The sequence below is a fragment of the Salvelinus namaycush genome, chromosome 4 (genome assembly GCF_016432855.1).
Source record: "Salvelinus namaycush isolate Seneca chromosome 4, SaNama_1.0, whole genome shotgun sequence".
Classification (NCBI taxonomy): Eukaryota; Metazoa; Chordata; class Actinopteri; order Salmoniformes; family Salmonidae; genus Salvelinus; species Salvelinus namaycush.
This window is the reverse complement of record NC_052310.1, coordinates 51874625-51886482: the sequence shown is the minus strand read 5'-3', so window position 1 is coordinate 51886482 and position 11858 is coordinate 51874625. Positions and strand designations below refer to the sequence as shown.

Here is an 11858-nt window from a genome sequence, read left to right as displayed (position 1 = left end):
GGTTTGCTCTGATCTGTTCTTAATGGGTTCGATGTATAGGTTAGTAAATGTAAGTCGCTGTGGATAAGGGCGTCTGTTAAATGACAAAATATGTAAATGTTAATCCCAGCATTGCTACATCAAGAGTAATACAGTGACTGAAGATTTGTCAGCAATAAGTGATAAAAAGTGACAAAGAGCACCCTAAACAGAGTCAATATTGAGGTACTCTTTAAACAATATTCAAAATAGCCCACTCTGTACTGTTGCACCAAAAGCAGCCAGATGCCTTTGACTCCCTCTTTTTTATAAGAGGACATAGTTAAAGGGTAAATTGTTGTACAGATATTTACTCTCAGATTAAACTATTTTAAGAACATTGTCTGGCACAAGTGCAGTGTACATCATAGATGTTTGTTAATGCTACATTTATGTTCTGGTTAACACTGACAAAATATTTTCAGGAAGTGCATTGTTATTTTGTCAGTCTACTATTAATATTTTTCCTGTATCAAAATAGGTACAGATATAAAAGAACCCCAATGAAAACAGAATATGTGCAAAGAGAACCATCTGTAACCATAGAGAAAGTGTTGTCCCATTATATTACTGTAAAAAGACAATGAAAATACAGATATAAGACATTACAATTAATATAAGTATAATGCCCATAAACCACCACAGATAGGCTATTACATACAGAATTTATTAATTGGCGTGACATAATCATAAAAAGATGTTAACAACTCCTGTAGTTGATCATCTTTGATGATCAGGTGCAAAGCTTGTATCATGCGGGTGATGTAAAGAGATGCTGTGGTTATTTTCTCTGTCAGTGTTAAGTTAAGCAATGCATGCGGTCTTATTTCAAAACATGTCCTTAGGGGAAACTGGAAATGGTGTCTAGCAGTCTTTAAAAATTCATGCTATTGATCTTACTTACTGAAATCCCCTCCAACAACTGTTTTTTCAATATCTGGTAAATAAGTCAACATCTGCTTCCAAAGAGAGCTACAGTTGTATCACTGGTTAGACACCTTTTTCCAGCTGAGTTATACCAAAAAGAAACCCAATTATCCATGAAGACCGTGGGAATCAATTTCCAATATTCCATTAGGTAAAATCATTGTCTAGTCTTGTAACTTGACCAAACGAATACCTTAGACCTTAAATGGCAGCTCAGCACCTTCCAACGTTAGTGTGCTATCGACCTCTGTTGCTGCATCTCTGTTTATCATATGACAGCATATGACAGTGGTATGGTAGCATATCCATTTACAAACTAAGTAAAGCCCAGGGAAGTTTTGTTTCTGTAGTGATGGTTTTCAATACTTTCCAATATAATCAAGGAAGCAAGACACCTTTTTCCAGAAATTTAAATTTCATGAAAAATTCAGTAATAGATCAATTTCTTGATCATGTTAAAACAACACAAGAGGCCTAAAGCTCTATTTAAAGTTGAATACATATCTAGTTCTACCCTTTTGAGTGTTTCCAACAAAGACAATATACAGAATAGAATAAAATATGCAAAGTTTTTTTTAAATATTAAAATTGGTTAATGTATCATAATCCTGGAAATGTAGTTAAGATTCCGAGATCAACCCCTGGCATGGTGATATTAAACATAATCAAGTATACATTCTAGTTGATACCAAAACAGGATTTTAGATGCAATACCAAAATATATTGATGCCAATGGAGCATAATTGTCTGTACTCTGCAACAATAAACACCCGAAAGATGTCAGTAGCTTATGAGTCAGATGAGATCAAGACATGTTTCTGGTAGTCTGTTATTTTCCCATTCGGTTCATTTGATCAGCTGTTGTCCAACTGACAAATGGCACCTGTTCATTTGGTCGAGGCTGAAGGAATTCTGCACTTTAAAACTGCTGGTCCAGTTTCAGCTGTTCTGCCTGCGGCTATGGAACCCTGACCTGTCCACCGGACGTGCTACCTGTCCCAGACCTGCTGTTTTCAACTCTCTAGAGACCGCAGGAGCGGTAGAGATACTCTTAATGATCGGCTATGAAAAGCCAACTGACATTTACTCCTGATTATTATTTGACCATGCTGGTCATTTATGAACATTTGAACATCTTGGCCATGTTCTGTTATAATCTCCACCCGGCACAGCCAGAAGAGGACTGGCCACCCCTCATAGCCTGGTTCCTCTCTAGGTTTCTTCCTAGGTTTTGGCCTTTCTAGGGAGTTTTTCCTAGCTACCGTGCTTCTACACCTGCATTGCTTGCTGTTTGGGGTTTTAGGCTGGGTTTCTGTACAGCACTTCGAGATATTAGCTGATGTACGAGGGGCTATATAAAATAAACTTGATTTGATTTGAATATTGAAGACACAAGGTAAACATCCTTGGAGTATAGATTTGTATAGGATATACTGTATCTCCACACTACTGTCCATGCTGCTCCAACTGTGTTTTGGTCAGAGAGGGTTTTAAAGGGTTGTGATAAATTATGACATTATTGGTAAAATGGATTAAACAATTAACTATATTTAGGTTTGGCAATCAATAGAAAATATATTAATTTCATCAGTTCCCTGCCCATGTCTTATGTAAGAAACAGTCATAGAGGATGAAATAAACAGCAGACTTGATAGAAAAACAAATATGACCTAAAAACAAGTTGTAAATTGTATCCGATTTCAGCATTCAAACAGTTATTTTTCTCTTAAAGCCTGCATAAAACAGTCTTGTAACACACCACATGTCTTTGGATTCAGAAGGAGCCATTGGGACTCTCCTGACTCCCACTGCTCTCTGGTGGTTGAGTGATTTTGAGATGTGCCAGTTGGTTGAGCTGGTGCTTGTTGCAGACTGGGATCTTGTTAGCCTGCAGGCTCATGGTGTGGCGTGAATACCAGTCCCGCTGGAACGCAGCCCTCACCTGTTCCACCAACGTTGAGTTCCTCTCCTTCAGCCCCTCTGCCTGACTGATCACCATGCCTGCTCCAGCGTTGAACATAAACTCATTCCCCACCCAGTCAAAGTTCCCTATGGGACAACAGACACCCGCCAAAGCATTAATCAGAAATATAGATGAAAAAATACTAGCCAAAGAGTCAACCCACCTCACAAGCAAACTAATCAACCCACCAACCAGTGACACACCAATAATTGAATAAACAAATCAATCATTCGTTCATTCGAAAAATACATATTAGTCATCTGAAATTCATGGAAGTAAACTCGCCTATGTACACAGCACTGTCTGTCACTATGAATCTGTTATGGTTGATTCCCTGTAGCGTGCCATCTCTCTGCTCCCTGGTGCTGAAGAACTTCTGCACAAAACACACAGAAGGACTGGCTTGCAGTAGTGATGAATATGTTTTACATGATATACAGTACATAAGGTTTGCAGGTACTGTAGAGATTATAATATAGGTATGATGTGCCTGAAAACATAGGCATGATGAGTGATGTTATACAATTTGTATCCAGTTAATGAGGATGTAGGTGTGTGGTGTCCAATAATGTATTGTAGGTGCACACTCACAGCCTCCAGTGAACAGTTAGGGAGCTCCATACACAAGGTCTTCAGGGACCACACAAAGTTAAAGGTCAGGGGGTGTGTCTGCTCCCAGCAGCTTACTAACAGACGCACTTTGATGTTTCTCAGGATCAAGGCCTCCCGAAGCATCCCATCTATACCTGACCAGTATCTGTCCCGGTAACAAAGAGTTACAAACACTTATCTGCTTGGTAATGACTGGTAATTATACACACAGTTACACAGTTTCATCCTATCAGTTTCATTCTATCAGTTATCATTGTGTTGTATAAATGGGCATGTGATATAATGCTAACAATAAGATTATCAGGTGCTGTCAGTATTAAAGATTGCTCACCTGTGAGAATTCCTGTTAGTGAGAGGCAGGTAGTCTGTAATGGATATATAGATGAACCTCTTGGCCTTTTGGATCACATAGGATATGGCGTCGAGGTCTCTGGTCCTGTCTTTAGGGCAGAAGACATCTGGAGAGCTCTGCCGCAAAATGATAACAGACACTTATTAAAATCAGTGGAGAATAGAGAACTGAAGCCCTCATGTCAATGCCAGGGCTATATACTGTAGATGCAATCAATCATTGTCATTGTCGTCATCATCATCACCACACCTCTTGGAGTATATCTTTGTCACAGCCTCTCTAAGAGTAAAATTATGATTTCTAAAGAGGTCATTAGTATTCGAACAGCAGCGTTACCTTCTCTCTACTTGTATCTCCCTAGAACTGATCCTGTCTCGATTTTATTTATTTATTGATATGTCTCACCCCCCTCTCTGCGTGTAAGCAGAATGTGGGTGTGTGTGATGAGAACAATGACAGATCACAGTTCACATGGATTGTTATCAATAGCTCCAATGATTAACGCTTCCTCTGCATTTCAGAAATGTTAATCGACATGAAGGGATGGGCAAGCCTCATTTATAGCGAGCCAACCACATGTTTTCTGTTGGAAGCAATGCCATCTTTCATCCAGTCAGCATACATAAAAAATCGAACTGATGAGTTATAGCGAGCTGTATAAGAAATAACTTTTTTCACTTAACCGTCACCTCTCTTGAAAGTTATTACAACTGTGGGAGGACGTTGCAAATATTTACATCATATCAGGACTAATGAAAAGGTTGGAGCCAAGAAAGGTCTTCGCTAGGCATATAGTATCCATAAATATTGGCAATTTCTTATTGCTAGCAAGAAAAAAAACACAGAATTCCTAATCTCAGAACGGTATTAATTAATCGAATATAAAGATGAGCTTGTCTCTGAGTGATAAAAAAAACATTGATACATTAGTAACGGCATGAGTTTTTCCCTGACTATATAACCAGACATGGAAAAACTCAAGGCCCTTGTTATAAGGTCACATCGTCAGGACAAACTCCTGGCCTTAAGTATAAAGCCATGGGTGAGAATGTCACTCACAGAGAGAAAGACCTCAGCCTTGGTGTTGTTGAAGAGAAGTGGGAGGTTTTCATCTTTGTTCCACAGGGCACTCAGCCTCTTGGACCAGATGGACGGTACAAAGTCCTTATACTGCAGCTGCCAGTAGAGGTTGAATACCCTGTGCAGGTCCAGTGCCAGACAACTACAGTTGTAGATGATGATCCCCAGTTCTTTCATCTAAGAGACAACAAAGCAACAACACAGATGTTGTAAGATGTTAGCACGTGCCCCCGGGAATTTCACCCACACCCAACTTTACCCTTTCTCCACCCATCTCCTCTTCTTCTTCCTTCCCCCTTTCTCCTTTACTTCCATTCCCACCCTGTCCTCTCCTTCCATCTCCTACTCCCCACACTTCCATTTACCCTTCTCCCTTGTTCTTGTCTCCCCTCCACAGCTCAGTGCTTCTAGCCTCTTCAGCTCTGACCCCCCCCCCCCCCCCCCATCCTCTCCTGCCCTCTTCTGGCCCTGGACAAGGCAAATAGTCCTCCAGGCACTTCCAATCACCAGGCCTCTCCTATCCCCTCTCACAGCTGGGTTTTTCAAGTGATGCCCTTTTCAAGCAAGGGTTTATTTCAGAGAAGTACTAAAGATAGGCAGGCTAGGTACAGTGAATGGGGTCACACTTTAATGAACTGTTGTACTTTTCCAGCTTTGAGCAGCACATGAAAGAATGTCCACATTTCCTTTTTGTCCCTACTCAATTAATTCAGTTTTCTGCCAACTATAAGGTTGCATTTGTTTCCTATTCAGTATGTTTGTGCAAAATGAGCCAATTAATGTATGCTGTTCTCCTAGGGTAAATAGCAGTGTTTGAATAAATATTTATTGCTGACTCATTGGACAAATCACCAGAGAAGATGACTGTACACAGTCGCCTCAACATACCTGTCAAATATCAGAACTAAAAATCAAACAGATTCTGTGTACACAATTGGTTGGTAAAAGGGTTTACGTAATCAAGGTATGGAACATAGTCAAGATGAGGTGACCTCATAGGTGGTCTCATTGAATTGGGTAAAAATGTTACAGAAATATACACAGGTACAGTAGGTGAAATAATGTAGTGAATATACTAAGATACCGTAGACAGTGATCGCCAGTCCATGGTGGCACTGCCGATGTAGATGTGCTTCCTGTCCACCACCCAGAAAGAAGAGTGCAGGAAGCCTTTGGTCAGGGCAGTCATGTTAATGTAGTGCACCTCACCTACACAGGTGGGAAAAGACACAGAAAACGACAGAGATAGAAATCTCAACATTTGATGTATGTTAGTATTGTGTGTAAGATGGGAGTCATGATGTAATGTCCCTCCTCGAGGTGTCAAGACTATATGAATGCGCTGCAATAAAAGTAATTTCCACTACCAATAGTAATGATATACACAGTATGTCATGTTTTGTCATTGATCATCATGTCTTGTCCCTGTGCTTCCCTCTGCTGGTCTTATTAGGTTCTTTCCCTCTTTCTATCCCTCTCTCTCCCCCTCCCTCTCTCCCTCTCTCGCTCTCTCTCTCTATCGTTCCGTTCCTGCTCCCAGCTGTTTCCCATTCTCCTAACTACCTCATTTACTCTTTCACACCTGTCCCCTATTTTACCCTCTGATTAGAGTCCCTATTTCTCCCTCTGTCTTCCGCTTCTGTCCTTGTCGGATTCTTGTTTGATGTTTGCTGTTCTGTGTCCTTGTTCCGCCCTGTCGTGTTTTTGCCTTCTTCAGATGCTGCGTGTGAGCAGGTGTCTATGTCAGCTACGGCCTGTGCCTTCCTGAAGCGACCTGCAGTCTGTGGTCGCGTCTCCAGTCGTTCCTCTCTTCTGACGAGAGGATTTCAGTTTCCTGTTTTGGATTTACCTTTGATAATATCCAGGAGAATCATTGTTTGTTTAAGACTGGAATAAAGACTCTGTTTCTATTACGTCGCTTTTGGGTCCTCATTCACCAGCATAACAGAAGAATCCGACCAAGAATGGACCCAGCGACTACGGATTCTCGCAACACTGCCGTCGAGTTCCAGGGAGCAATGCTCGGCAGACACGAGCAGGAATTGTCTGCTGCTCGTCATGCCGTTGAGACCCTGGCCGCTCAGGTCTCCGACCTCTCAGGACAGTTTCAGAGTCTTCGTCTCGTGCCACCAGCTACTTCCTGGTCTTCCGAGTCTCCGGAACCTAGGGTTAATAACCCACCATGTTACTCTGGGCAACCCACTGAGTGTCGCTCCTTTCTCACCCAGTGTGATATTGTGTTCTCTCTCCAGCCCAACACATACTCAAGAGAGAGAGCTCGGATCGCTTACGTCATATCACTCCTTACTGGTCGGGCTCGGGAGTGGGGCACAGCTATCTGGGAGGCAAGGGATGAGTGTTCTAACGATTATCAGAACTTTAAAGAGGAGATGATACGGGTTTTTGATCGTTCAGTTTTTGGGAAGGAGGCTTCCAGGGCCCTGGCTTCCCTATGTCAAGGTGATCGATCCATAACGGATTACTCTATAGAGTTTCGCACTCTTGCTGCCTCCAGTGACTGGAACGAGCCGGCGTTGCTCGCTCGTTTTCTGGAGGGACTCCACGCTGAGGTTAAGGATGAGATTCTCTCCCGGGAGGTTCCTTCCAGCGTGGACTCTTTGATTGCACTCGCCATCCGCATAGAACGACGGGTAGATCTTCGTCACCGAGCTCGTGGAAGAGAGCTCGCGTTAACGGTGTTCCCCCTCTCCGCATCTCAACCATCTCCTCCCACCGGCTCAGAGACTGAGCCCATGCAGCTGGGAGGTATTCGCATCTCGACTAAGGAGAGGGAACGGAGAATCACCAACCGCCTTTGCCTCTATTGCGGTTCTGCTGGACATTTTGTCATGTCATGTCCAGTAAAAGGCCAGAGCTCATCAGTAAGCGGAGGGCTACTGGTGAGCGCTACTACTCAGGTCTCTCCATCAAGATCCTGTACTACCTTGTCGGTCCATCTACGCTGGACCGGTTCGGCTGCTTCCTGCAGTGCCTTGATAGACTCTGGGGCTGAGGGTTGTTTTATGGACGAAGCATGGGCTCGGAAACATGACATTCCTCTCAGACAGTTAGGGAAGCCCACGCCCATGTTCGCCTTAGATGGTAGTCTTCTCCCCAGTATCAGATGTGAGACACTACCTTTAACCCTCACAGTATCTGGTAACCACAGTGAGACCATTTCCTTTTTGATTTTTCGTTCACCTTTTACACCTGTTGTTTTGGGTCATCCCTGGCTAGTATGTCATAATCCTTCTATTAATTGGTCTAGTAATTCTATCCTATCCTGGAACGTTTCTTGTCATGTGAAGTGTTTAATGTCTGCTATCCCTCCTGTTTCTTCTGTCCCCTCTTCTCAGGAGGAACCTGGTGATTTGACAGGAGTGCCGGAGGAATATCATGATCTGCGCACGGTCTTCAGTCGGTCCAGAGCCAACTCTCTTCCTCCTCACCGGTCGTATGATTGTTGTATTGATCTCCTTCCGGGGACCACTCCTCCTCGGGGTAGACTATACTCTCTGTCGGCTCCCGAACGTAAGGCTCTCGAGGATTATCTGTCTGTTTCTCTCGACGCCGGTACCGTGGTGCCTTCTTCCTCTCCCGCCGGAGCGGGGTTTTTTTTTGTTAAGAAGAAGGACGGTACTCTGCGCCCCTGCGTGGATTATCGAGGGTTGAATGACATAACGGTTAAGAATCGTTATCCGCTTCCCCTTATGTCGTCAGCCTTCGAGATTCTGCAGGGAGCCAGGTTCTTTACTAAGTTGGACCTTCGTAACGCTTACCATCTCGTGCGCATCAGAGAGGGGGACGAGTGGAAAACGGCGTTTAACACTCCGTTAGGGCATTTTGAATACCGGGTTCTGCCGTTCGGTCTCGCTAATGCTCCAGCTGTCTTTCAGGCATTAGTTAATGATGTACTGAGAGACATGCTGAACATCTTTGTTTTCGTTTACCTTGACGATATCCTGATTTTTTCACCGTCACTCGAGATTCATGTTCAGCACGTTCGACGTGTACTCCAGCGCCTTTTAGAGAATTGTCTCTACGTGAAGGCTGAGAAGTGCGCCTTTCATGTCTCCTCTGTCACATTTCTCGGTTCTGTTATTTCCGCTGAAGGCATTCAGATGGATCCCGCTAAGGTCCAGGCTGTCAGCGATTGGCCCGTTCCTAAGTCACGTGTCGAGTTGCAGCGCTTTCTCGGTTTCGCTAATTTCTATCGGCGTTTCATTCGTAATTTCGGTCAAGTGGCTGCTCCTCTCACAGCTCTGACTTCTGTCAAGACGTGCTTTAAGTGGTCCGGTTCCGCCCAGGGAGCTTTTGATCTCCTCAAGAAGCGTTTTACATCCGCTCCTATCCTTGTTACTCCTGACGTCACTAAACAATTTATTGTCGAGGTTGACGCTTCAGAGGTGGGCGTGGGAGCCATTCTGTCCCAGCGCTTCCAGTCTGACGATAAGGTCCATCCTTGCGCTTATTTTTCTCATCGCCTATCGCCATCGGAACGCAACTATGATGTGGGTAACCGCGAACTGCTCGCCATCCGCTTAGCCCTAGGCGAATGGCGACAGTGGTTGGAGGGGGCGACCGTCCCTTTTGTCGTTTGGACTGACCATAAGAACCTTGAGTACATCCGTTCTGCCAAACGACTTAATGCACGTCAAGCTCGTTGGGCGTTGTTTTTCGCTCGTTTCGAGTTCGTGATTTCTTATCGCCCGGGAAATAAGAACACCAAGCCTGATGCCTTATCCCGTCTCTTTAGTTCTTCTGTGGCTTCTACCGACCCCGAGGGGATTCTCCCTGAGGGGCGTGTTGTCGGGTTGACTGTCTGGGGAATTGAGAGACAGGTAAAGCAAGCACTCACTCACACTGCGTCGCCGCGCGCTTGTCCTAGTAACCTTCTGTTCGTTCCTGTCTCTACTCGTCTGGCTGTTCTTCAGTGGGCTCACTCTGCCAAGTTAGCTGGCCACCCCGGCGTTCGGGGTACGCTTGCTTCTATTCGCCAGCGGTTTTGGTGGCCTACTCAGGAGCGTGACACGCGCCGTTTCGTGGATGCTTGTTCGGACTGCGCGCAGACTAAGTCAGGTAACTCTCCTCCTGCCGGTCGTCTCAGACCGCTTCCCATTCCTTCTCGACCATGGTCTCACATCGCCTTAGACTTTATTACCGGTCTGCCTTCGTCTGCGGGGAAGACTGTGATTCTTACGGTTGTCGATAGGTTCTCTAAGGCGGCACATTTCATTCCCCTCGCTAAGCTTCCTTCCGCTAAGGAGACGGCACAAATCATCATTGAGAATGTGTTCAGAATTCATGGCCTCCCGTTAGACGCCGTTTCAGACAGAGGCCCGCAATTCACGTCACAGTTTTGGAGGGAGTTCTGTCGTTTGATTGGTGCTTCCGTCAGTCTCTCTTCCGGGTTTCATCCCCAGTCTAACGGTCAAGCAGAAAGGGCCAATCAGTCGATTGGTCGCATATTACGCAGCCTTTCTTTTCGAAACCCTGCGTCTTGGGCAGAACAGCTCCCCTGGGCAGAATACGCTCACAACTCGCTTCCTTCGTCTGCTACCGGGCTATCTCCGTTTCAGAGTAGTCTTGGGTACCAGCCTCCTCTGTTCTCGTCCCAGCTCGCCGAGTCCAGCGTTCCCTCCGCTCAGGCTTTTGTCCAACGTTGTGAGCGCACCTGGAGGAGGGTCAGGTCTGCACTTTGCCGTTACAGGGCGCAGACTGTGAGAGCCGCCAACAAACGTAGGATTAAGAGCCCTAGGTATTGTCGCGGTCAGAGAGTGTGGCTTTCCACTCGTAACCTTCCCCTTACGACAGCTTCTCGCAAGTTGACTCCGCGGTTCATTGGTCCGTTCCGTGTCTCTCAGGTCGTCAATCCTGTCGCTGTGCGACTGCTTCTTCCGCGACATCTTCGTCGCGTCCACCCTGTCTTCCATGTCTCCTGTGTCAAGCCTTTTCTTCGCGCCCCCGTTCGTCTTCCCTCCCCCCCCCCCGTCCTTGTCGAGGGCGCACCTATTTACAAGGTACGGAAGATCATGGACATGCGTTCTCGGGGACGTGGTCACCAGTACTTAGTGGATTGGGAGGGTTACGGTCCTGAGGAGAGGAGTTGGGTTCCATCTCGGGACGTGCTGGACCGTTCGTTGATTGATGATTTCCTCCGTTGCCGCCAGGGTTCCTCCTCGAGTGCGCCAGGAGGCGCTCGGTGAGTGGGGGGGTACTGTCATGTTTTGTCATTGATCATCATGTCTTGTCCCTGTGCTTCCCTCTGCTGGTCTTATTAGGTTCTTTCCCTCTTTCTATCCCTCTCTCTCCCCCTCCCTCTCTCCCTCTCTCGCTCTCTCTCTCTATCGTTCCGTTCCTGCTCCCAGCTGTTTCCCATTCTCCTAACTACCTCATTTACTCTTTCACACCTGTCCCCTATTTTACCCTCTGATTAGAGTCCCTATTTCTCCCTCTGTCTTCCGCTTCTGTCCTTGTCGGATTCTTGTTTGATGTTTGCTGTTCTGTGTCCTTGTTCCGCCCTGTCGTGTTTTTGCCTTCTTCAGATGCTGCGTGTGAGCAGGTGTCTATGTCAGCTACGGCCTGTGCCTTCCTGAAGCGACCTGCAGTCTGTGGTCGCGTCTCCAGTCGTTCCTCTCTTCTGACGAGAGGATTTCAGTTTCCTGTTTTGGATTTACCTTTGATAATATCCAGGAGAATCATTGTTTGTTTAAGACTGGAATAAAGACTCTGTTTCTATTACGTCGCTTTTGGGTCCTCATTCACCAGCATAACACAGTATTTTCTATAAAAAGTGGCAATATACAGTACCAGTTAAAAGTTTGGACACACCTACTCATTCAAGTGTTTTTCTTTATTTTTTACTATTTTCTACATTGTAGAATAATAGTGAAGACATCAAAACTA

At 45.3% G+C, this 11858-nt stretch overlaps 1 protein-coding gene across 1 annotated transcript in view; it reads right to left on the bottom strand.

The window, feature by feature from the left end:
- Window positions 1-2719: 2719 nt before the first annotated feature.
- The window catches only part of LOC120045916 (inactive phospholipase D5-like), a 75295-nt gene continuing 66156 nt past the window's right edge, over window positions 2720-11858 (bottom strand). Inside the window, exons 5-10 of the mRNA XM_038990842.1 lie at window positions 6037-6161; window positions 4932-5129; window positions 3852-3988; window positions 3500-3665; window positions 3194-3284; window positions 2720-2994 (exon numbers count right to left, since the gene is read on the bottom strand). Of these exons, the coding sequence (XP_038846770.1) occupies window positions 2720-2994; window positions 3194-3284; window positions 3500-3665; window positions 3852-3988; window positions 4932-5129; window positions 6037-6161 (992 nt within the window). The remainder of the gene's footprint in view (window positions 2995-3193; window positions 3285-3499; window positions 3666-3851; window positions 3989-4931; window positions 5130-6036; window positions 6162-11858) is intronic.